Source organism: Saccopteryx leptura, chromosome 2, assembly GCF_036850995.1.
Source record: "Saccopteryx leptura isolate mSacLep1 chromosome 2, mSacLep1_pri_phased_curated, whole genome shotgun sequence".
Lineage (NCBI taxonomy): Eukaryota > Metazoa > Chordata > Mammalia > Chiroptera > Emballonuridae > Saccopteryx > Saccopteryx leptura.
Window position 1 is genome coordinate 283,118,671 of NC_089504.1, and position 25,794 is coordinate 283,144,464.

At 41.8% G+C, this 25,794-nt stretch overlaps 1 protein-coding gene and 2 pseudogenes across 7 annotated transcripts; all 3 read left to right on the forward strand.

Moving 5' to 3' along the window:
- Positions 1–5,860: 5,860 nt before the first annotated feature.
- Positions 5,861–7,115, forward strand: LOC136393996 (surfeit locus protein 6 pseudogene; annotated as a pseudogene).
- Positions 7,116–10,328: 3,213 nt separating this feature from the next.
- Positions 10,329–10,647, forward strand: LOC136393461 (protein S100-A14 pseudogene; annotated as a pseudogene).
- A 9,099-nt stretch (positions 10,648–19,746) lies between these two features.
- HJV (hemojuvelin BMP co-receptor) lies at positions 19,747–24,746 on the forward strand. 7 transcript variants are annotated; one of them, XM_066362067.1, is made up of 5 exons: positions 19,748–19,927; positions 21,225–21,401; positions 21,779–21,815; positions 22,291–22,387; positions 23,495–24,746. In XM_066362067.1, the coding sequence occupies exons 2-5, from the start codon at positions 21,305–21,307 to the stop codon at positions 24,113–24,115; spliced, it is 852 nt and encodes a 283-aa protein (XP_066218164.1). In that variant the 5' UTR covers positions 19,748–19,927; positions 21,225–21,304; the 3' UTR covers positions 24,116–24,746. The 7 variants fall into 7 exon arrangements, with proteins under 7 accessions (XP_066218161.1, XP_066218164.1, XP_066218162.1 ...); XM_066362064.1 differs by having other exon boundaries at positions 19,747–19,927; positions 21,779–22,341; XM_066362065.1 differs by lacking the exon at positions 19,748–19,927 and having other exon boundaries at positions 21,299–21,401; positions 21,992–22,341.
- The last annotated feature ends 1,048 nt before the right edge of the window (positions 24,747–25,794 follow it).

Here is a 25,794-nt window from a genome sequence, read left to right on the forward strand (position 1 = left end):
AGTGAGTAACTGAGAAAGGGAGCTCTCAGCTTCACACAGTTGCAGTGATTCCCTGAATTGTGATAAGAAAAAGGTCTTCAGCTAGGCCTCTGCCAATTGACCAGAAACATTTCCTTGAAGTATATAGAAAGGTCACTAGGAGTTCCAGATCCTACAGCAGCCTTTTTCATCTGCTATGAATTGAAGCCAAACTCTTGGTCAAAATGAATATCACAGTCAAGTGAAAATCATTCATCCAGTGGGTGCTTCGTGATCAGCAGAATCTAAGCATAACTCACTGATGGGAGACTAGAAGGGCAGAGTTTTGAAGATTTATATTTTTAAAATAAGAAGAAAGAGAGGAAGGAGAAAGAAAAGGAAATTGGGGTGTATGTAGGTATAAAATCTAGAGACTGAAGGAACTTTAAAAACCAAATCCTTCAACGTATGCAAATTAACTATATGAGAAAGAAAAGAATGCAAATGTGGCAAACAACAATAACTGTAGCAGAAGAGCATTTGATTATTCATTATTTTATTCTTTCAAATTTTCTGTAGGTTTGAAATGTTTTTTAATTGTATTTAGAAAATTAACTTTAACAGGGTGACATTGATCAATAAGAGTACATAGGTTTCAGGTAAACATTTCTATACCATTTGAACTGTAGATTATGTTGTATACCCATCACCCAAAATCAAATTGTTTTCCGTCACCTTATATTTGGCCCTCTTTACTCCTTCCCCTACAGCCCTCTCCCCTACATCTCCCTCCCCCTGGTAACCATGTCACTTTTATCTATGTCCATGAGTTTCAGTTTTATATCCCACCTATGTGTGAAATCATACAGTTCTTAGCTTTTTCTGATTTACTTATTTCGCTCAACAAAATGTTCTCAGGGTCCATCCATGTTGTCATAAATGGCACTATGTCATCATTTCTTATGGCTTAGTAGTATTCCATAGTATATATGTACCATATCTTCTTCATCCAGTTCTCTATCAAGGGGTACTTTGGTTGTTTCCATGTCTTTGACACTGTGAATAATGCTGCAATGAACATGGTATGTGGGGGGGTGTCTTTACATACCATTGTTTCAAGTTTTTGGAGTAGATACCCAATAGAGGGATTGCTGGGTCATATGGTAGTTCTAGTCTTAATTTTTTGAGGAACCACCATACTTCCATAATGGTTGTACTGATTTGCATTCCCACTAACAGTGAATAAGGATTCCTTTATCTCCACAGCTTCTCCAATAATTATTACCTGTCTTGCTGATAACAGCTTATCTTTCTATTTATTTATTTATTTATTTATTTATTTATTTATTTATTTATTTATTTATTTATTTTACAGAGACAGAGAGAGATATAGGCAGGGACAGACAGACAGGAACCAAGAGAGATGAGAAGCATCAATCATCAGTTTTTCGTTGCGTGTTGCGACACCTTAGTTGTTCATTGATTGCTTTCTCATATGTGCCTTGATCATGGGCCTTAAGCAGACCAAGTAACCCCTTGCTCAAGCTAGCGATCATGGGTCCAAGCTGGTGAGCTTTTGCTCAAACCAGATGAGCCTGCGCTCAAGCTGGTGACCTCAGGGTCTCAAACCTGGGTCCTTCTGCATCCCAGTCTGATGCTCTATCCACTGCGCCACCACCTGGTCAGGTAATAACAGCCTATCTAATAGGTGTGAGGTGGTATCTCTCATTGTAGTTTTGATTTGCATTTCTTGAATGGCTAGTGAAGATGAGCATCTTTTCATATATCTGTTGGCCATTTGTATGTCCTCTTGGAAGAAGTGTCTAGGTCCTCTCCCTATTTTTTTTCTTAAGTGAGAAATGGGGAGGCAGAGTGACAGACTCCTGCTTGTGCCCTGGTTAGAATCCACCTGGCAAGGCCCCTACTGGGTGATGCTCTCTCTGTTTGAGCCACTGCTCCATTGCCCAGAAACCAAGCTATTTTAGCACCTGAAGCAGGCCATGGAACCATCGTCAGCACCTGGGAACAACTTGCTCCAACTGAGCCATGGCTGCAGGAGGAGAAGAGAGAAATAGAGATAGACAGAAGGGAGAGGGGGAAAGGAATAGATAAGCAGATGGTCGCTTCTCCTGTGTGCCCTGACCGGGAAACAAACTTGGGACATTCATACGCCAAGCCTACATTCTACCACTGAGCCAACCAGACAGGGCCTCTCCTCATTTTTTAATTAGATTGTTTGCTGCTGAGCTTTGTGAGTTCTTTGTATATTTTGGATATTAACCCCTTATCAGAGCTATTGCTTGCTACTATCATCTCCCATTTTGTTGACTGCCTATTTGTTTTGTTGTCAGTTTCTTTTGTTGTGCAGAAGCTTTTTAGTTTACTATAGTGCCATTCATTTATTTTTGCCTTTACTTCCCTAGCCTTTGAGGTTTGAAATTTTTTAAAATAAAATGTTATGGAACCTGGCTAGTTGACTCAGTGAATTGAGCATCAACCCAGTGTATAGACGTCTCGGGTTTAGTCCCTGGTCAGGACACACATGAGAAGCAACCATTTGCTTCTCTTCCCCTCTCTTTCCCTCTTCTTTCTCTCTTCCCCTCTCATAGCCAGTGGTTCAATTGGTTCCAACGTCAGCTCCAGGTGCTGAGCAGAGCTCAGTTGGTCTGAGCGTTGGCTTCAGGTGCTGAGCATAGCTTGGTTGATTCAAGCATCGGCCCCATATAGAGTTGCCGGGTGGATCCCAGTCAGGGGGCATGTGGGAGTCTGTCTCTCTATCTCCCCTTCTCTACTTCAATTAATTAATTAATTAAAAAGTTGAGAAAAATAAAGTGGAAACAAATAAACAATCAAAGCCTTCACTCAGGCCTTTTTTGGTCCTATAACTGCAGTGTGATTAACTTTCCACACTTGAGTTCAAATAGAAGTTTTTAAAAGCAACACCCCCTTACATTAACATCAGAAAATCCTTTTTTTTTTTAAAGATTGTATTCATTGATTCTACAGAGAGAGGAGGAGGGATGAGAAGTATGAACTCATAGCTGATTCACTTTAGTTGTTCATTGATTGCTTGTTGTATGTGCCTTGACTGGGCAGGGCCAGGGTTATGAACCAGCAACCTCAGTGTTCTAGGTCGATGTTTTATCCACTGCGCCACCACAGGTCAGGTCATCAGAAAATCCTTTTGATAATAAAAAGAGAATTCAAAAAATTGAATCAATAACATGTACACATCAGCAGGGCCTGACAGAAAAAAAAGGGTAATAGGATATGGGGTCTTGTGGGGGTGGGGAGGTTGTTTTGTTTAGCTTTTAAAGTATTGATGTTAAAATGTTGTTTAAGAAAAGTATTATTCCTCCAGTCATACAATCTTCAACTTCCTATAGGTTTAAATGACAGAAATTAGGGAGAACTGTAACTCAATGCTAGACACTTATTTTTACATGCACACACACAAAATGTAATCCTGTTGTCACATATCACCAAGGAGCCTAACAGAACTCATTTCCTTTCAGTCCATCTCTTACCTCAAGACTAAAACATACTATCTAGCCTTCAGAGCAACATCTTGGAATTATATCCAGGATGGGTAAAGGTAATAAAACTGATTTTCTGTCACAGAAGCAATTAGCCTGCTTATGTTTTGGTCAAGTCCATTTTCATCAATTATTCTGCCATCTATTGGTAATTTTCAGTAACATATGAGAACCTAGGAAGGAGCCTATGAGCTCTGGGAGCCAACCTCTTTTCAACATCAAAGCACCAGGAGAAATGTCATCATTCAGGAGAGGATTAAGCCTCCTCCCTTCCTAAGAACGGATGAGAGAGAAGTATGATTCATTCACTTCACTCCATGTTCTATTTTCATTTTCCCTTGTTTCAAACATTTACAGATTATGTGCCAGACTAAGTATTAAAGATACAAAAATATACTTAAAGAACTCACAACCTAATGCAGTGGTTCTCTAAGTGTGCACCAAGGCACACTGGCACACCCTAGAAGATTTCCAGGTGCGCCCTATGGTATTCCAGAGAAATATGTGCCTATTGGAGGCCAAAAACCAATAGGGTTTTTGGAGTTTAGATTTTTGGGGGACAGAGGTATGGGGAATTGGCTGTAAGCTGACAGTCTGCCCAACCCCCCACCTCACTTGCCTGATTAGGTTGCATAAGGCTGTTAAGCTGTGGTGCTGGATTGTTTACACTACCCCCCATGTTCCCCAGAAAGACTAGAGGCAAGTTTCTTCTATCCTTTGTTTGGTGTAAAGTTAAGATGATATGTATGGTGGGGGTTTTCTGCACTCAACACAATTAAGAGTAAAAAGAGAGGAATTCTTCAATGTATTGATGAGGAAATGAGAGTTTGCCTTTCAAATATATGCCCAAACATTGAAGAAATTGCTAGGACACATCAGGCTCATGTTTCTCACAAACACAAGAATGAAAAAACTTAACACATTCGTGTCAGGACCTGCCAAATTTACTAAATCTTACTAAGAATGTATCTATATATATAAAAAGATAACTTTTTGTCGTTTTTATATTTTTAACCCCTATTTTTTACGAATTTTAAAAAGCATAACTCAAAAAATGTAACATAAAAATGCTTTTTAATGTCAGAATAAATTTAATTTTGTCGTATTTATTTTGTTTAACTACCATAAAAGCATACTTGAATTTATCATTTTCTCTTTAATATTTGACTTAATTATTATAACATATTTCTCAGAAATATGTATATAGTGCGCCTACAATTATTTGTAGGATTTTAAATGTGCCCCAACTTCAAAATGTTTGAGAACCACTGACCTAGTGGATAACCAAATAAACAAGTAAATAAGAGAGAATGGATAAGGGAAGTTTGAGTAGATGTACTTGTTCCTATTCCTTTTTCTAATACAATGAAAAACCCTGAACACTGCATATAAAACAAACAGAAAGGACTCTAAAAGATAGAGAAAAAGAGAAAGACCAGCTAGAGACCTCAGACCCAAAGAACTACACAGTGGTAATTTCTTGGGTTTTCTTTTTGCCTCATATATCCCAGACTTGGAGCTGAAGAAGCCAGCAACCTAGAAATGCCAATGAATACAACCAAACAAAAAAAATAAAAGCATGCTCTCACCAGCCAAAAGATCAGAAAAGAGGCAGCCTAGCAAAGTAGAAAACTTAAATAATAACCATTCTACTCCAGCCAAACATCTTAGAAAGAACAGTGGATTGCCCCTACCCATACCAGCAAAGGTTGAATAGGATTCTAGATTTCTACTCTCACCAGGCCTGTAAAGAGGTGTTCTTACCCTTCATGGCTGGACTGGTACCTAAAGAGACCCAGTAGAGAGTCAGTATGTTCACCAACAGCATGTGATAACAAGGCCACCCACATTCCCCAGTCAGTGGAGGCCATGTAGGAGCCCCTCCCCTCAGGTATAAACAGACACCAAGTGGCTAACCTGGATTCTACTCCTACCTGGCTATAACAAGGCACCCACACATACTTCCTCTGCCTGAGGATTATCAGAGAAAGCCAACTAAAACAGGAGCGTTAAATACGATCCAGCATCCAAAATATCCAGGTTTTAGTTTAAAAGCACTCATCACACCAAGAAGAAGATCCCAACTGAATGAAAACAAACAACACCTAGTTGACAAGATGTTAAAATTATCTGACAAAGATTTTAAAGCAGTCATTATAAAAATGTTTCAAAAGGCAATTACCAACATGTTTAAACAAAAATTTTAAAAGGTCCCAGCAAAGAAATAGAAGCTATAAAGAATAACTAAATGGAAATTTTAGAAATAAAAATACAACAAACAAACCCTCAGAGGACAGGCTCAACAGCAGAGTGGCGGACAGAGGAAAGTATCAGTGAACAAGATAGAACAACAGAAACTACTTGATATGAAGAGTCGAAATAGAATGGAAAAAAGTAATAGCAGAGTCAGGGATTTGCAAGATTATAACAAAGATCTAACATTTGTGTCATTGGGTTCCCAGAAGGAAAAGAGAAAAAGAACAGGACTGAAAAAAACTGCTGTAAAATATAAGGCTGAGCTGGCAAGCGGGGCCTGGCAGCCATGGCCAAGGTTGTGCAGCCCTATCCCCCTCCCCACTGCTCTCCTCTCTCTACTTGCCAACGATGTCTACCTGCAGATCCTTGGCTAGGAAAATCTGCTCCCAGCCCAGCCTGGAGCCACAGAAGTGTAAACTGGTTGGCAAAACTTAAGGCTCAGAAGCTGCCAGCCCCCAATAAAAGGACAGGAAGAGAGCACAGAGGAAATCCCAGGAGAGAGAGGAGAAGGTTGCAGAGCCCAAGGCCTGGGCACTGACAGAGAAGTCTCGGGCAGCCTCGGGGCCAGAAAACCGGGATCAGCTAAGGAGAGAAAGGTCTCCAGCTCAACAGGGTCCCCTGCAGATAGACTGGCCACAGAGCCTGACTCTTTCTTTCCCTCGGATGTTCTGCAGCAACGACTGCATAAGAAGATACAGGAGACCCGGAGCCAGGGCAGCACCAAAAAGCTGTCTGCTGCCACTTTGGAGAAAAGACAGCTGAGAAAGCAGGAGCTGGACCGGAAGAAGAGGAAGTGAAAGGAGCTGAGAGCCAAAGAGAAGGCTGCAGAGCCACTGCCTGATGTACCCTGCAAGGCGGAGTGGGGACAGCTGGGGCTGTTCTTCAACAAGGTGGAAGTGAGCGAGAAGAAGCTGGCCATCAAGGCTCGTGCAGGAAGTAGAAGCTGCAGAAGCTGAAGGGGAAACTGACTCAACTGATGGGGAAGGACTACCAAGAGCTGCTGCGACAGCTGCTGGAACAGTTGAAGGCGCCACAGAGCCAACTGGAGGAGCTGCGGAAGCAGGATGTGGAGATGCCCAGCTCAAAAGCAAGATTCAGTGAACCAAAGTGCTGAACAAGGCCGAGGTTATGAGGATCCACAATGGCTATGAGCACCTGTTGCAAGAGGCCCTGAAGCGCAAGGAGAGGTGAGGGCTGCAAGTGGGAGAAGCATACCGCCCACGTGGTGGAGAAGATACAGCAGCAGCAGGACCAGCAGCATCAGAACCTGTGCAAGAAGGTGGCCAAGGAAGAGCAGTGCCTGGAGAAGGTCAGCAGGAAGGGCCAGATCCTGCCCAGGACCTGGAGAGGGCTGGCCTGGCCTGAGGGCCAGCTGACGGATATCCTGATTACTCCCGGATCTGGGCACCTTTTCCACTGTGGCTGCACAAGTGGCTCCTTAAGTCAAGGCTTTAGGAGAACCTGCAAACCCTGTGATTCTGGGCAAGTCCCCAGTCTGTGCATACTCGGGCTCCTCCACCTAAAGTGCACCGCTGTCACACACAGAGCTTATATACAAAAGAGATCATTGTTGAGAATAGAGGCCCAGATCTTTCAGGCCTGGGGAAGGGGTGAAGCAGATCCTGGCTCCAGCTTTCTCTTATGATGCCAGAAAGCCCCACAAAGTTTGCAGGGTGAAGGACAAGGGAGTAGTGTGAAGGGCATGGCGACTTGAGGGAGCACTTCATTAGCCCCTCTCATGTTCATAGGAGCATAAAGGGAATGGCCTTGGTGACTGCCAATGTCAGTCCAAAACTCACTTGAAAGGGATGAAAATCCAACACCCAAGCAGAAGGTGAAGCTGATGGCCCAGGTCACTGGGAGAAGGAGGCAACCTCAGGCATGACTGCAATTGAATTATTTCAAGTTTATTTGTAAGAAGGGTAAAAATTAGGCCCTGGCCTGTTGGCTCAGTGGTAGAGCATCGGCCTGGTGTGCGGGAGTCCTGGGTTCGATTCCCGGCCAGGGCACACAGGAGAAGCACCCATCTGCTTCTCTACCCCCCCCTCCTTCCTCTCTGTCTCTCTCTTCCCCTCCCGCAGCCAGGGCTCCATTGGAGCAAAGTTGGCCTGGACGCTGAGGATGGCTCCATGGCCTCTGCCTCAGGCACTGGAATGGCTCTGGTTGCAACAGAGCAACGCCCCAGATGGGCAGAGCATCGCCCCCTCGTGGGCATGCGGGGTGGATCCTGGTCGGACGCATGTAGGAGTCTGTCTGACTGCCTTCCTGTTTCCAACTTCAGAAAAATACAAAATAATAATAATAATAATAATAATAATAATAATAATAATAATAAAGCTGAAAACTCCCCCAAATTTAGCAGAGGGATACACCTACAGGTTCAAAAAGCTGAGCAAACCACAAAGAGAATAAACTCAAATAAATTTTTGCCAAGGCACATCATCACCAAATTGCTAAAAGCTAAAAACAGGAAAAAATTTTGAAAGTAGTGAAAAATGACACAATTTGAATGACAGCAGACTTCTCATTAGAAACCATGGAAGCCAGAAGTGGCACAATGTTTTTCAAGCACTGAAAGAAAAAACTGTCTTTTGGTTCCTATGTCCAGCAAAAATATCCTTCTTTGAGCGTGAAAGGGCTACAACTCAACAACAAAATTTAAACAATTCAATTTAAAAATGAGAAAATTATTTGAATAAAAATTCTCCAAAGAAGATATTCAAATAAACAGCAAGCATATAAAAAGGTGCTCAATGTCATTAGTCTTTTAGTAAATGCATATCAACACCACAATAAGATTCCACTTCACATTTTCCTGGATGGCTATAATTCTTTTTTGCTCAAGAGACAGAGACAGCAAAGGAGAGAGATGAGAAGCATCAACTTGCAGTTGCAGCATGTTGGTTGTTCATTGATTGCTTCTCATATGTGCTTTCCCCGGGGCAGGGTGGAGGGGCTACAGCTGAGTCAGTGACCCTTTGCTCAAGCCAGCAACCTTGGACTTCAAGCCAGCAACCATGGAGTCATGTCTATGATCCCACACTCAACCTGGCGACCTGGCGTTCAAGCTGGTGAGCCTGTGCTGAAGCTGGCGACCTCTGGGTTTCAAACCTAGGTTCTCAGCATCCCAGGTTGACACTGTATCCACTGCGCAAGCACCTGGTCAGGCAATGGCTATAATTTTTTAATGGAAAATAACAAGTATGGTGAGGATGAGGAGAAATTAAAACTGTTGTACATTGCTGGTGGGGATGTAAAATGTTGCAGCTGCTGTGGAGAACAGTTTGGCAGTTCCTCAATAAGTTAAACATAGAATATGATTCAGAAATTTTACCCTTAGATATTTATCCCAACGAGCTGAAAACAGGTACTTAAATAGCTGTATACAGCACATTTATTTTCACATTTCAAGTCAATTGTAAAAACATTCATTTTCACAATAACCAAAAGGTAGAAAGAACCCAAATGTCTATCAAGAAAGGAATGGTTAAACAAATTGTGGCATATACAAGCAATGGCATATTATTTGAACATAACAAGGAATAAAGTACTTACATGCTACAACTTGCAAGAACCTCAAAAACATATGCTTAATGAAAGAAACCAGACACAAAGGTCATATGTTGTATGATTTCATTTGTATGAAGTGGGCAGAATAGGCAAATTCATTAAGACAGAAAGCAGATTGGTCCTTGCCAGAGGTTGAGGAGTGACTGCATAATGTGTGTCAGGTTTTCTTTTGGTGTGATGAAAATGTTCCGGAACTAGACAGTGGTGATGGCTGCACATTTTGCATATTCTAAATACCACTGAAGTGTACACTTTAAATTGGTTGAAACTGAAGTATGTGCTATGTGTATTTTACCACAATAAAAAAAATTAGGCCCTGGCCAGTTGGCTCAGTGGTAGAGTGTCGGCCTGGCATACAGGAGTTCTGGGTTCGATTCCCAGCCAGGGCACACAGGAGAAGCGCCCATCTGCTTCTCCACCCCTCTCCCTCTCCTTCCTCTCTGTCTCTCTCTTCCCCTCCCGCAGCCGAGGCTCCATTGGAGCAAAGTTGGCCCCGGGCGCTGAGGATGGCTCCATGGCCTCTGCCTCAGGCACTAGAATGGCTCTGGTCACAACAGAGCAACGCCCCACATGGGCAGAGCATCGCCCCCTGGTGGGCATGCTGGGTAGATCCCGGTCAGGCACATGTGGGAGTCTGTCTGACTGCCTTCCCCTTTCCAACTTCAGAAAAATACAAAAAAAAAAAAAAAAATTAGTGAGGGGGAAATCTTAGAAAGAATTTTGTAGATTTAGATAAAATTACTGTAAAAGTCATATGGGAAGGCAAAGGAACTAGAATAGTTAAAAATAAATTTTGAAAAAGAAGGATTAAGTGGGAGGAATCAGCTTAACCTATTTTATTCGAGACTTCACCGAAACTTATTAAAAGACTGCAGCAGTCAACATGGTAGGGTATTGGTCCTGTTCTGTCTCAGCAGCTGTCAGCAGGGAGATCATGAGCCATTGACTCCTCTGGAGCAGATAGAAGGACAATACAACTCTCACCAAAGGACCAAGCACACAGGCACCATGGGACAGTGTTGGTCAGCCAATGCTGAGGATGCTTGGGAAGGAGTTCAGTGAGGTGGAGAGGGCCATCCAGATGTTCATCTAGAACTTCCAACAGTACTCAGTAGAGGTTGGGAAGAGAATGCTGACCCCCTCCAAGCTACAGACCCTGGTGACCCAGAAGCTGCCTCACCTCATGCCAAGCAGCTGTGGGCTGGAAGAGAGACTTGCTAACCTCAGTACCTGTAAAGCCTCTAAACTGAAGTTTGGCAGTTTCTGGGAGCAGACTGGAGAAGCAGGCAAGCATTTGAAGCTGAAGAGCCATGTCTGGGGAAGCTGAGAACTTTCTCCTGGAATTCTTGGAGGGATGTTGGGGAAAAAGAACCTTAGAGACTGTGGGGCTGGAAATCAAACTTCTGTCTTTACCATCACCACACTGTTCCTCTGCATGCATCTGTATCACCTCTGCAAGGTTCAAGTTCATAACAGCCCTTTTGGGACCCTCTGCACTTCACCCCTCAGAGCTCTGCAGAGCTGATGGGTCCAGGAATCCCCACCAGAGGGAGGCTCAGGGGGAGCTTTGGGCCAGGGATGGATGTAATAGGGTAAGGATAGTGTAAGAACCACACCATTTGGTAATGGGTGCAGGTAACGAGAAAGTTGGGTTATGAGAAATTATTTGAAAGGAGTTGGGAATAGGGCATGATATTTGGTATTAAAAAAGGTCTCTAAGGGCCCTGGCTGATTAGCGTAGTTAGAGTGTCATCCTGAAACACCAAGATTGTGGGTTTGATACCCGGTCAGGGCACATTCAAACTTTTTCTCTCTTGCTTCCTCTGAACCTACCCCTCCTAATGTTTTCCCCAACCCAAACTAACTAGCTGTCTGTCCAATATCTGCCTGCCTTCAGCTCTGCCCCAGCTACCTCCTAGGACTGTCTTTGGACTGAAGCAGGGGAAATAAGAGATGATGAGGGACAGGCTAAAAAGGGTGTGACCTTGGGAGTAAGAAGACCAATGCTTGGACATTTAAAGAATGATGGTTGTTTTGTATCATTTGATTAATAAAAAATGAAAAAAGTGGTGAGGAAAGTTGGTGGGATATTATCAGAAGGATAAATACACAGATCAATGAAATAGAATAAAGGACCCACACAAATATGCCAAACTGATTTTTTTTTTTTTTTACAAATGTGCAAAAGCAATTGAATGGAAGAATAGTGCTTATTTTCATTTTCAATAATTATTTTTTTAATTTTTACTTATTGATTTGACTTAGAAAAAAGAAACAGATTTGTTGTTTACTCATTTATGTATTCATTGCTTGTTCCTTTTATTTACTTAATTTTTAGAGAGGAGAGAGAAAAAGAGAGAGAGGAGAGAAGGAAGGGGGAGAGCAGGAAGCATCGACTCTCATATGTGCCTTGACTGGGCAAGCCCAGGGTTTCAGTCCGCAACCTCAGCGTTCCAGGTCAATACTTTTATCCACTGCGCCACCAAGATCAGGCCTCATTGGTTGTTTCTTGTATGTACCCTGGCTGGGGATCAAACTCACAACCTTGGTGAATCAGATGACACTAACCAACTGAGCTACCAGGCCAGGGCCAAGAATAGTTTTTTTAAATATACATTGCAAACGAAATTGAACAGTCATAGGCAAACAAACAGAAATTCTTCACCTCAGTCTCAGACATTATGCAAAAACTAACTCAAAGCAAATAAATCCCCAACTTAAATGTGAAGCGTAAAACTTTTAGAAGGGCTAGACAAAGATTTGACACGAAAAGCATTATCTGTAAAAATAAAAACTGATACAACAGATTTCATTAAAATTTAAACATTTGCTCTGGAAAAGACTCTGTTAGGAGGATGAAAAGACAAGCTAGTGATTGGGAGAAAATATATGCAAACCACATACCTAAGAAAGGACTATTATCTAAAATAAATAAAGAACTCTCAAAGTCCACAGGGAAAAAAAAACAAACCAATGAAAAAATGGTCAAAAGATATGAAGGGACATTTCACCAAAATGAGTAACAGCTAGCAAACAAGCACATTAGCCATTAGGGAAATACAAATTGAAACCACAATTACATATCACTACATATTCTACATGGCTAGGATAAAAAATGACAATATCAAATTCTGGTAAAAATAATGCCAAAAGCCAGATCATTCATACATTGCTCATGGGAATGTAAAATGATAAGCTACTCTGGAAAACAGTTTGGCAGTTTTTTTGTTTTTTGGTTTTTTTACAGAGACAGAGAGTCAGAGAGAGGGATAAATAGAGACAGACAGATAGGAACGGAGAGAGATGAGAAGCATCAATCATTAGTTTTTGTTGCAACACCTTAGATGTTCATTGATTGCTTTCTCATATGTGCCTTGACCATGGGGCTACAGCAGACCAAGTAACCCCTTGCTCGAGCCAGCAACCTTGGGTCCAAGCTGGTGAGCTTTGCTCAAACCAGATGAGCCCGTGCTCAAGCTGGCGACCTTGGGGTCTTGAACCTGGGTTCTCCGCATCCCAGTTCGATGCTCTATCCACTGCACCACTGCCTGGTCAGGCTTGGCAGTTTATTTTTAAAAAACTAAATATACAATTTTCATATTTCACTCCAGGGCATTTATCCCAGAGAAATAAAAATAAACTTTCAAACAAAACCTGTACACAAATGTTTATTGCAGATATATTAATAGCCAAAAACTGGAAACAAGGCAGATGTCCTTCAACAGGTGAATAAAGAAATTGTGGTACATCTCTCCCCAATAAAAAGGAGTAAATACTAGACACACACATAACGTGGGTGAATCTCCACAGAAAAATGCTGAGTGAAAAACCCCCAATCCCCAAAGGTTACATTTATAACCTGTTTATATACATTCTTGAAATGAAAAAATTATAGAAATGGAGACCAGATTAGTTATTGCTAGCTGTTAAGGTGGGGATGTGGCAACATGAGGTATCTTTCAAATGGAAATGTCCTGTATCTTGATGTATCAATGTCAATATCTTGGTTGTAACACTGTACTATAGTTTCCCAGATGTTACCACAGGAGGAAGCTGGGAAAAGGGCATTCAGATGTCTCTTTATTATTACTTACAACTACATGTAAATCTATAATTATGTTAAAATAATTTTAATTTATGTTTAATGGGTATACAGTCTCACTTTTGAAAGATGATAAGAGTTCTGAAGATTGACTGCACAACAGTATGAATGTAATGAATGTACTTAACACTACTGAACTGTACACTTAAAAATGTTAAAATAGTAAGTAAAAAGCCCTAGCTGGGTAGCTTAGTTGTTTAGAGCATTGTCCCAATACACCAAAGTCAGGGGTCAAATCCCTGGTCAAGGTGCACAAGAATCAACCAATGAATGCATAAATAAGTGGAACAACAAATCAGTGTTTCTCTCCCTCCCTCCCTCTATTTCTAAAATCAGTAAGTAAATTTTTTAAAATGTCAAGATAGTAAATTTTACCTGACCAGTGGTGGGGCAGTGGATAGAGTGTCAACCAGAAATGCTGAGGGCAGGTTCACCAGCTTGAGTGCAGGGTCACCAACTTGAGCATGGGATTGTAGATGTGATCCCATAGTCACTGGCTTGAGCCCAAAGGTCTCTGGCTTGAAGTCCAAGGTTGCTGGCTTGAGCAAGGGGTCATTGGGCTCAGCTGGACCCCCCCTTCCCCATCTAGGCATGTATGAGAAGCAATCAATGAACAACTAAAATGCAGCAACTATAAGTTGATGCTTCTCATCTCTCTCCCTTCCTGTCTGTCCATCTCTCTCTCTCTCTCTCTCTCTCTCTCTCTCAAAAAAAAAGTAAATTTTGTGCAACTGTATTTTACCACAATTAAGTACCATTGTGAACTCAAATTTAAACATATACAAAATCCAATCATATGCTGCTTTCAAGAGACACATCTAAGCTGCAAGGACTAAAGTAGATGCAAAGTGAAAGGTTGGGAAATGATTCTCCAAGCAAATAATATCCAAAGAAAAGCAGGTGTAGACATACTGATATCTGACAATGCTGACTTCAAGACAACAAAAGTAACCAGAGACAAAGATTGACATTTCATAATGTTAAAGGAGACACTGTATCAAGAAGATATAACACTTCTTAATATATATGCACCAAACCAGGGAGGATCAAAATATATAAGACATCTAATTGATATAAAAATAGAAGCAGACAAAAACACGTTCATACTTGGAGATTTCAACACACCATTGATAGCTTTAGATAGATGATTCAAACAGAAAATCAATAAAGAAATATCAGCCTTAAATGACACTCTGGATCAAATGGACATAATAGACACTTAAAGGACATTTCATACCAAAATGTCAGATTATACATTCTTCTACAGTGTGCATGGAACATTCTCAAGGATAGACCATATATTAGGCCACAAAACTACCATCAACAAATTCAGGAAGATTGAAATTATACCAAGCATAGTTTCTGAAATTAAAATTCAACTTTGAAATTAGAATTCAACTATAAAAAAGAAGTAAAGAAACCTACAAAAGTGTGGCAATTAAACAACAACATACTTCTAAAAAATAACTTGATCAAAGAAGAAATAAAAGTAGTAATTAAAAGATCTATACAGATAAATGAAAATGACAACATGACATATCAAATTTTCTGGGATGCAGCAAAAACAGTAACAAGAGGAAAGTTTATATCATTACTGCCTTATATCAAAAAACAAGAGAGATTCCAAGTAAACAACCTAACATCACACCTTAAGGAACGAGAAAAGGAAGGACAAAGTCAACCCAAAGTTTGCAGAATAAAGGAAATAGTAAAAATTAGAGCAGAACTAAGTGGAATAGAGAACAAAAAAAACTATAGAAAAAAATCAATACAACAATGAGCTGGTTCTTTGAAAAGATTAGTAAAATTGACAAACCCCTAGCTAAATTCACTAAGGAAAATGAGAAAGGTTGCATATAAACAAAATCCAAAATGAAAGAGAAAAAGTTATTACACATAGCATAGATATACAAAAGATCATAGTAAAATAGTATGAAAGATTACATTTCACCAAATTCAAAAATCTAGAGGAAACGGATAAATTCCAAGAACTATATAATCTTTCTATACTGAGTCACGAAGAAGTGGAAAACCTAAATAGACCTATAAGCTGGGAGGAAATACAAACAACTATCAAAAACCTCCCCAAAAACAGAATTCCAGGACCAGATGACTACACTAGTGAATTCTACCAAACATTCAAAGATTTGGTACCTATTCTTCTTTTTTTTTTTTTTTTTTTTTTTTTTTCATTTTTTCTGAAGCTGGAAACAGGGAGAGACAGTCAGACAGACTCCCGCATGCGCCCGACCGGGATCCACCCGGCACGCCCACCATGGGGCGACGCTCTGCCCACCAGGGGGCGATGCTCTGCCCATCCTGGGTGTCGCCATGTTGCGACCAGAGCCACTCTAGCGCCTGGGGCAGAGGCCACAGAGCCATCCCCAGCGCCCGGGCCATCTTTGCTCCAATGGAGCCTTGGCTGCGGGAGGGGAAGAGAGAGACAGAGAGGAAAGCGCGGCGGAGGGGTGGAGAAGCAAATGGGTGCTTCTCCTGTGTGCCCTGGCCGGAATCGAACCCGGGTCCTCCGCACGCTAGGCCGACGCTCTACCGCTGAGCCAACCGGCCAGGGCCGGTACCTATTCTTCTTAAAGTCTTCCAAAAAATAGAAGAAGCAGTACTCTCTAACACACTTTATGAAGCCAACATAACACTTATGTGAAAACTTTGCAAGAACAACACACAAAAAGATAATTACACACCAATATCTCTAATTAATACAGATGCAAAAATCCCAAACAAAATACTAGCAAATTGAATACAACAATACATCAAAAAATAATACATCATGATCAAGTGGGATTCATTCCAGAAGCACAAGGATGGTTCAACATACAGAAATTGACCAATGTAATACACCACATCAACAAAACAAAGAACAAAAATCATATGATTCTATCAATAGATGCAGAAAAATGTTTTATAATATATGCCTTTATGTTTAAAACACTCAATAAAATCAGAATAGAAGAAAAATACCTCAACATAATAAAGACCATATATGACAGACCATCAGCTAATATCATACTAAACAGTTAAAAACTAAAAGCTTTTCCTCTAAAATCAGGAACAAGATAAGGCTGCCCACTTTCTCCACTCTTATTGAACATAGTTCCGAAGTTTTAGCCAGAGCAATCAGGCAACAGAAAGAAATAAAATACATCTATATGGGGATAGAAGAAGTAAAGGTATCACTTTTTGCAGATGACATGATCGTGTATATAGACTCCACCAAAAAACAATTAGAAACAATAAATCATTACAGTACAGTAGCAGGATCCAAAATCAACGTACAAACATCCACTGCTTTCTTATATGCCAATGATGAAACATCAGACAATAAACTCAAAATAACAATTCCTTTTACAATTGCAACAAAAAATACCTAGGAATAAACTTAACAAAGGATGTGAAGGACCTATATACTGAAAACTAAAAAACATTATTGAAAGAAATTGAAAAAGACACAATGAAATGGAGAAATATTCCATGTTCATGGATTTGGAAAAACATAGTTAAACATAGTTTAAATGGCATATTACCCAAATCAATATACAAATTTAATGCAATCTCCATTAAAATTCCAATATCATTTTTTTAAATAAATAAAACAAAAAATTACTAGGTCTGTATGGAATCAGAAAAAAACTCGAATAGCCAAAATAATCCTGAGGAAAAAGAATGAAGTCAGAGGTATCCCACTACTTGATTTCAAATTATACTGTAGACCCACCATAATCAAAACAACATGATATTGACAGAAGAACAGACATACAGACCAATTGAAACAGAATCAAGAGCCCAGAAATAAAACTGCATATATATGTACAAATCATCTTCAACAAAGAAGCCAAAACACACAATGGAGAAAAGAAAGCCTCTTCAATAAATTATGCTGGGATAATTGGAAAACTACATGCAAAAGAATGAAACTTGACTATAGTTCATTCTCCTGCATAAAAATAAATTCAAAATGGATCAAAGACCTAAATATAAGATCTGAAACAATAAATTGGCCCTGGCCGGTTGGCTCAGTGGTAGAGCGTCAGCCTAGCGTGCAGGAGTCCGGGTTCGATTCCCGGCCAGGGCACACAGGAGAAGCGCCCATCTGCTTCTCCACTCCTCCCCCTCTCCTTCCTCTCTGTCTTTCTCTTCCCCTCCCGCAGCTGAGGCTCCATTGGAGCAAAGATGGCCCGGGCGCTGAGGATGGCTCTGTGGCCTCTGCCTCAGGTGCTAGGATGGCTCTGGATGCAACAGAGTGACGCCCCAGAGGGGCAGAGCATCTCCCCCTGGTGGGCATGCTGGGTGGATCCTGGTTGGGCGCATGCGGGAGTCTGTCTGACTGCCTCCCCGTTTCCAGCTTCGGAAAAGTGCAAAAAAAAATGCAAAAAAAAGAAACAATAAATTACATAGAAGAAAACATAAGCGCTAAACTCTGGACCTTGCCGTAGAGAACAATGTATGAATTTGACCCCAAAAGCAAGGGAAATAAAGGCAAAAATAAATGAATGGGACTATATCAAATTAAAAGTTTCTGCACAGTAAAAGAAACTGACAACAAAATAAGCAGCCAACTAAATGGGAGATGATATTTGCAAACAACAGCTCCAATAAGGGGTTAACATCCAAAATATAAAAAGAACCCACAAAGCTCAGCAACAAACAAGCAAACAATCCAATTAAGAAATGTGGAGAGGACCTGGACAAACACTTCTCCCAAGAGGACATACAAATGACCAACAGATATATGAAAAGATGCTCACCTTCACTAGCTATCTGAGAAATGCAAATCAAAACCACAATGAGATACCACTTCACACCTATTAGATTGGCTTTTATCAACAAGACAGAAAATAAGTATTGGAGAGGCTGTGGAAAAAAAGGAACCTTCATTCACTGCTGGTTGGAATGCAAATTAGTATAACCATTATGGAAGAAATTATGGTGGCTCCTCAAAAAATTAAGAATAGAATTATCGTATGACCCAGCAATCCCTCTACTGGGAATCTATCTCAAAAACATTGGCATGTAAAGACACATGCAGCCCCATGTTCATTGCATCATTATTCACAGTGGCCAAGACACAGAAACAACCTAGACAGAGGACTGGATAAAGAAGATATGGTACATATATACAATGGAATACCACTCAACCATAAGAAATGATAACATAATAACATTTATGACAACATGGATGGAACTTGAGAACATTATACTGAGCAAAATAAGTAAATCAGAAAAAGCTAAGAACTATATGATTTCACACATAGGGGGATATGAAACTGAGACTCATGGACATAGATAAAAGTGAAGTGGTTTCCAGGGGGAAGATGATGTGGGGAAGGGTGGGAGAGGGGGTTGTAGGGAAGGGTGTAAAGAGGGCCCAATATAAGATGATGGAAAATTATTTGACTTTGTGTGATGGGTATACAACAGAATCAAGAGTTCAAATACTATAGAAATGTTTAACTGAAACCTCTATACTCTTATTGATCAATGTCACCCTGTTAAAGTTGATTTTCTAAATAAAATTTTTAAATTACAATAAAAATAAACTTCTATCTCCATTCCTTCTTTACTTCTTTGCTCTAGTTAGCCTACTCCCCCAGCAATGAGAGAGAGAGAGAGAGAGAGAGACCATGTGTGTGTGTGTGTGTGTGTGTGTGTGTGTGTGTGTGTGTGTGTGTGTGTGTGTTGGTGACAGGAAGGAAAGAGAAACTCTATATAACTAAGGGAATGAAAACGGAGGTGGTAGGAGGATAGACAGCTGCAAGGATCTGAGCTGGTAGACCGAAACAAACCCTCATCCTAAACAACTTAGAGCTCAGATTTCTTCTCTGGGCAGCCAGTTTTTTCAATCCTTCTGAAATAGCCTGCAAAGATGGGGGAAGGGCTATAAACTACTTCTGCTGTGGACCTTATTTAAATTCAGCTACCCCCTAGGTATTCTGTAGAAACTAAATGCAATATTCAATAGAGCAGAGAGAGGGTGGTCAATGAGAGGTGTACAATTGCCAGCTCTAATTTGTAAAGGCTTGGGGCTCATTACTGACCATGCTGGAGGGCTGCTTTGAGTCGACAGTGACTAGTGTCATATAAGCTGGAACTGGATATCTGACTTGCCTGTCATATTTCTGACCCCCCTCCCCTACTTGGCACCCTATACTCCACATTCTTTTTAATCTTCCTACCCTCCCCACTCCCACACCCTACCCCCACCAAAGCTCCTGGAATTTTGGACTTAGCTATTTTTAAAACAGTCAACTCAGTAGCCACCTCCCTCCCCCGCCCAGCTGTCCAGTGCTCCGTCCAGCCATATACTCCCCCTTCCCCCAACACCAGACCTTCTCTGGCTCCCTGACCTCACTGAGATTGCAGCAGGTCTGGGAATCTGGGGGAGACATGGAGAAAGAGACGGGGGATCCCCTGGCTGGAGCTGACCAACAGAGTAGGCAGTCATGGCTGGAGAACTGGAAATCAGAGTAATGTTTGACCTCTGGAAACAGTAAGTCAAAATGAAATTGCAATTCCTTTAATAAGCTTTTGGATTGAAGTTAGACTTTAATAAAATTAGAACACCTACTTGGATATCTCTGATCCAAAAGCTAACATCTCTTCCATGCTAAGGTGCCCCAAATTCCATTTCTCCCTTCTGTGTGATTTCTTTCTGGCCAGAGGCCTCTGGCCATTTGAAGTTTAATTCTCTGGCTCCCCTCTGGCAGTTTTAGCTCTCTCCTTACCTTATTACCTCAAGACTTCTAAGGAAGTCTCCTTCTTTAGGAGGAGTTTCCCCCATCCCTTAGTCTGCGTTTTTATTCACCAAGGCCAAATTTAGCCTCACATGATTAGTCACTGATATTCTTCTACCTTGTCCCTACTTAGCAGTGCCCTTCACACTGGGCTTCCGAGGATTGTGGCCACTCCTTGTCATAAATGATTTCTCCCCACAAATCTAGTCCTGCCAAGTCCTGTCATCCTCTTCTCCCTCCGGCATGACATCCCCCAATCATATCCTTATCCCAGGAAAGGCAAGCCCCTCCTCAAGCCCTCTTCTCATCAAAGGCCTGAAAACTTCTGAATTTGCAAAGGAAAGATTAATTGCAAAAGTGATTCTTTGGTCAGGTTTGGAAATATTCAAGAACGGTTGACTCATAACAAGCAAATATTGATTTGCATGCTTAGGTTGCACCCCATTATTCAGTGAGAGAGAGGGATTACAATCGCAGCTCTCTAAAATAGATGAAAGAAATTGGTTCTATTTTTATCTGAATACTGAGGGGATAAGTATTACAATCTTGATTCCTTCTTGCTGCAAATTCTGACACAAAGAAAGAAAGAAAAAAAAAAAAGACATGAATGACCCCTGGAGGGTGTTCCCTCCTGAAGAGGAGAGGCGAATGAGGATCTGAAAAATATTTCAGATCCTTATTCTGTCGGGGAGCCCACTGGAATGATTGAATTCTGATCTATCCCCATGGTTCCTCCTTTCTGGATATTTCCGCTTCTTGGTAGCCCCAAATGGGACAACACAGCGGACTCTGCCCCCCACCCCCAGAGTCCACTGAATGTTCCTTCCACCCCCACCTCAGGGTATTGCATAACAGACCTGAAAAGGCTCACAGGAGCAGGGCACAGATGTTTAACAGCCACACTTACAGTTTGGGGAGCCCCATTCTCCCAAAATCCAGTCTACTTATCCTTTTCTTGATCTTTCTGGATTCTCTTCACATCATCCTAAACAATCTTCAACTTTTCTCTTTCCCCATGCCCAATCAAAAAAATTCTTTTTCCATCTCTTACAGAACGGCCACTCAAAATTCACTAGGTAGGACAGCCATCATCAGGAAAGAACTGAAGCCTGGGGGGACCTGGCTGGATAGGTATGGGGGATCCAGGCCAGTCCCCTAGTCCCAAATTCCCCCACGGTAGTATCTCATCTCTGAGCACTCTCACTTTCCTGCTGCTCCTCTGTGGATACGGTAAGAAAGGGCTAGGGAAGGGTGTGGGGAATCTGCAGGGCAGGCTGCTATGTAGGGGTGGGCGTGTGAGCAAGTGTGCGTGAGAAGAGAAAGGTGATGAAGGTCACTTGCCCCACTCTCAAACAGGTCTTTTCCATTCAATTTGGGGAAGGGCACTGGGAAAGAGCTCTATGGACAGGGAGAAGAGATCAACCTGGCTTATACATTTTTAGCAAAACTGAGTGAAGACAGGAGTAGGGAACTGGGGGCTGGGGGCTAGGGGCGGCCTTCAGTGGTTTTAGGAACGGCTGGAATCCCCTGATGAGATTTGGAAGAGCATACTCGGTTGAGCCGGGTACCTGGGGACCTTCTCACAATCCTCTCCCTTATGTTCTCAGCTCATTCACAATGCAAGATCCTCCGCTGCAATGCTGAGTATGTATCCTCCACCTTGAGCCTTAGAGGTGGGGGTTCACCAGGAGCGCTCCGAGGAGGAGGCCGGGGTGGAGGGGTGGGCTCCAGCGGCTTCTGTCGAGCCCTCCGCTCCTATGCGATATGTACTCGGCGGACGGCCCGCACCTGCCGGGGGGACCTCGCCTTCCATTCCGCAGTGCATGGCATCGAGGACTTGATGATCCAGCACAACTGTTCCCGCCAGGGCCCCACAGCCCCTCCCCCGCCCCGGGGCCCAGCCCTTCCAGGCACAGGCCCGGTCAGCTCCTCCGGCCCGGTAGCCCCGGACCCCTGTGACTATGAAGGTCGGTTTTCCCGGCTGCACGGTCGTCCCTCAGGCTTCTTACATTGCGCTTCCTTCGGGGACCCACACGTGCGCAGCTTCCACCACCACTTTCACACGTGCCGTGTCCAAGGAGCTTGGCCCCTGCTGGATAATGACTTCCTTTTTGTCCAGGCCACCAGCTCCCCCGTGGCTTCCGGGGCCAACGCCACCACCACCCAGAAGGTCAGGACTCAAGTGCTCCTCCAGACCCTCTCATGGTCACCTCACGGTACCACTCCCATCTCATTCTCACTATCTCTCAGCAATGCTCCTTATTCCCTTTTTTCCTCAACCACTTTCTCATCTGGAATCATTCCCCCCTACCAAACAGTTGCTCACTTTCCCTTGGAGAGAATTTAACCAGTGGTGGGATTCAAATAATTTAACAACCGGTTCTCTGCCCTAATTATCATTTTAAGTATAAAAAAAGATATACTGAAAGGTAGCTTATTATTTCATGAATTCAATACTTAAATAAGAACAATAAAAGAGGTACACAAAACTAGATTATGTTGTAAGAGTTTTTAAATATTAATGAAAAGTATTCAATAATACCTGACAAAAAATAATAAAACTGTTATTTAAGATATTTCCAATGGCAGCTTGTTACCCCTGGTTGTTTGACACTTTTTCTTTTTATATTATATGTTTATTTAATGAAGTAACGAATGTGAGGGAATTAAAATGTAGTATTTCATCAATGGTATAATAAGTTTTATGAAATGAATAAATAAATATTACAAGCATCGTTCCGTCAAATTTTTTTCACCAATAGACGGAATGAATGTTACTATGGGCGCTTAGAATATGCTGCTGTGTTGCACAGCTGAACATGAAAAAAGAGTAAGGAATATAAATTTGTGATTTTCACATCGGGCGGTTGCCCAGGCGTCTACCTTAAAGAGAACCCTTGATTACAAGTGACATTTTAACAACCAGTTCGCCAAACTCAGCAAAAATTTAGGTATTGGTTCTGCTGAACTGGTGGTGTAAACCGGCTGAATCCCACCACTGAATTTAACTCAAATTCAGAAAACACTGAAGAGAGAGTTGGGGAAAGAAGAGCTGACGAGCCCTGGGATGAGGAGTAACAAAAGGGAAATTTTTCCTTCTCCTGTGTGTGTTGCTGAGATTGAGGCCAAAAAGGAGAGAGAGGGGTTGAGCAGGGATGAGGCAATACTGGAACATAATGAGAAGGGATGAAGGAGTGAGGGCCATGCTAAACCTTGCACCTCTCTTGGGATTAGATCCCTAATTATGTTAAGAAGCCAGATTGGGAGAAGGGGGAAGGATGCCCTGAACCCAAAATGAACTGTTTTCCCTCTTGCCCTCACAGCTCACCATTATATTTAAGAATATGCAGGAATGCATTGATCAGAAGGTCTACCAGGCTGAGGTGGAAAATCTTCCTGCAGCCTTTGAAGATGGCTCTATCAATGGAGGTGACCGACCTGGGGGCTCAAGTTTGTCCATTGGAACTGCTAACCCTGGGAACCATGTGGAGATCCGAGCTGCCTATATTGGTACAACCATAATTATTCGGCAGACAGCTGGGCAGCTCTCCTTCTCCATCAAAGTAGCAGAGGATGTGGCAAGGGCCTTCTCAGCTGAGCAGGACCTACAGCTCTGTGTTGGAGGGTGCCCCCCAAGTCAGCGACTCTCTTACTCAGAGCCCAGTCAGGGAGCTATAACCACTGATACTGCCAGACAGCTGTGCAAGGAAGGGCTGCCGGTTGAAGATGCTTACTTTCATTCCTGTGTCTTTGATGTTCTAATCTCCGGTGATCCCAACTTTACTGTGGCAGCTCAGGCTGCTCTGGAGGATGCCCGAGCCTTCTTGCCAGACTTAGACAAGCTGCATCTCTTCCCCTCAGATGCCGGGGTTCCTCTTTTCTCAGCAACCCTCCCAGCCCTACTCTTTTCTGGGCTCTTTGTTCTGTGGCTTTGCATTCAATAACTAGGCCAGCAAGCCTTTGATTGGTTTGGAAATGATTTGGGGATAGAGATTGGCAGGGAAGAAAGTAAAAAAATCACTGAAGGAAACAGTGGGGACTGGGAGATGCATGATACAATGACATTTATCCAGAGTCAGATAAGGCTGCAGTCCAGAGATGAAATGATCAGAGAATAAGAATTCTGGGCCAGGTTTCTGCATTCCACACCTCTTTAGGGACTCTTCACCAGTTTCCCCAGTCCTGTTTACAGTAAAAGTGAATTGTTATAGACCACCTACTCCTGAGATCACCCCCACAAGCTTAGAGGTTATAGTGGTCCTGATGATCAGTAGAAAACTGAAGGGTTGAGTCTTTCAAGAGGACAGAAATGAAAAAGGAAGACATGATCATGACTCATAAAAACTCAATGATTTTCTCTCAAAGGTGGAACAAGATAAAAATGACTAGGGAAAAATGTCTGTCTGAGGAATATATATGAGTAAGATGTCTTCTGCTATCTTGGTTCAGAAATGATGTGGGGGTTGTCTGGATCTTAAGTGAAAGGAATCTCTGCCTTTAGAGAATGGCACAGATAGAAAAGAAACTATCATCCCCATCTCTAACTAATCTGTTATTAAAGCTATGAGTTCTTTACTCCTCCTCTGTTTCCTACGTTTAATCTCTTCACAGACGCTTGACAATGAGTAAAGACAATGTATTCACTCCACTGCTAGAAGGCTCAGAAGCACCAGACATTGTTTCAACCCTCAGAAAGTTTGCAGGCTATTAGAGAGACAAAAGTGATTCAGATGGAGTGATGAGTGTGTACTTATTCACTAAATTCTATGGTACTGTGAATTCTGATGGGAAGGTGGTTGAAGAAAACTCATCAAATAATAAGTAACAAGAGTTAATAGAGGAGATAGGCTTTGAGGTGATCTTTGAAGACTGGGTAGGATTTGAATTGTTAAGAGCCTTCCAGGAAATGGAAACCATCTAGAATTATGCATAGATTTATGATTCAGTGAGAAAATCAGCAAAACTCAAATGAATTAGGCAAGAATTAATGGAATAAAAGGCAGAGACCAGATTATAAAGTGCCTTGAAAGTGGAGCCAAGGAGCTTAAATTCAAATAACAACTAACATTTATTGAGAGCTTAAAACCTGTCAGGCAATGTTGTAAATTATTAATTCACTTAATCCTTACAACTCTAAGGAAGGTAATATTCTCATTTTTATATAAGGAAACTGAGGTACAGGAAGATTAAGCAACTTGCCCACCATCATACAGCTAATAAATTAGAGCCAGAAATTGAACTTAGGCAGTTTGGCTCTAGAACCTTAACCTTTTTTTATTGATATTTAGAGGAAAGGAGAAATACAAAGAGCAAGAGAGAATTAATCAATTAATTGTTTCACTTATTCACTCCATTACTGGTTGATTCTTGTATGTACCCTGACTAGGGATCAAACCCACTACCTCAGCATGTCTGGATGATGCTTTAATCAACTGAGCTATCTGATCAGGGCCTAAAGTCTTAATTATTTTTTAAAAATATTTATTTATGATATTTATTTATTTTAATCAAGTGAGAGGCAGGGAGACAGAGAGACAGACTCCCGCATGTTCCCCCAATGGGATCCACCTGGCAACCCTTGTCTGGGGCTGATGCACTGCCCATCTGGGATCACTGCTCCATT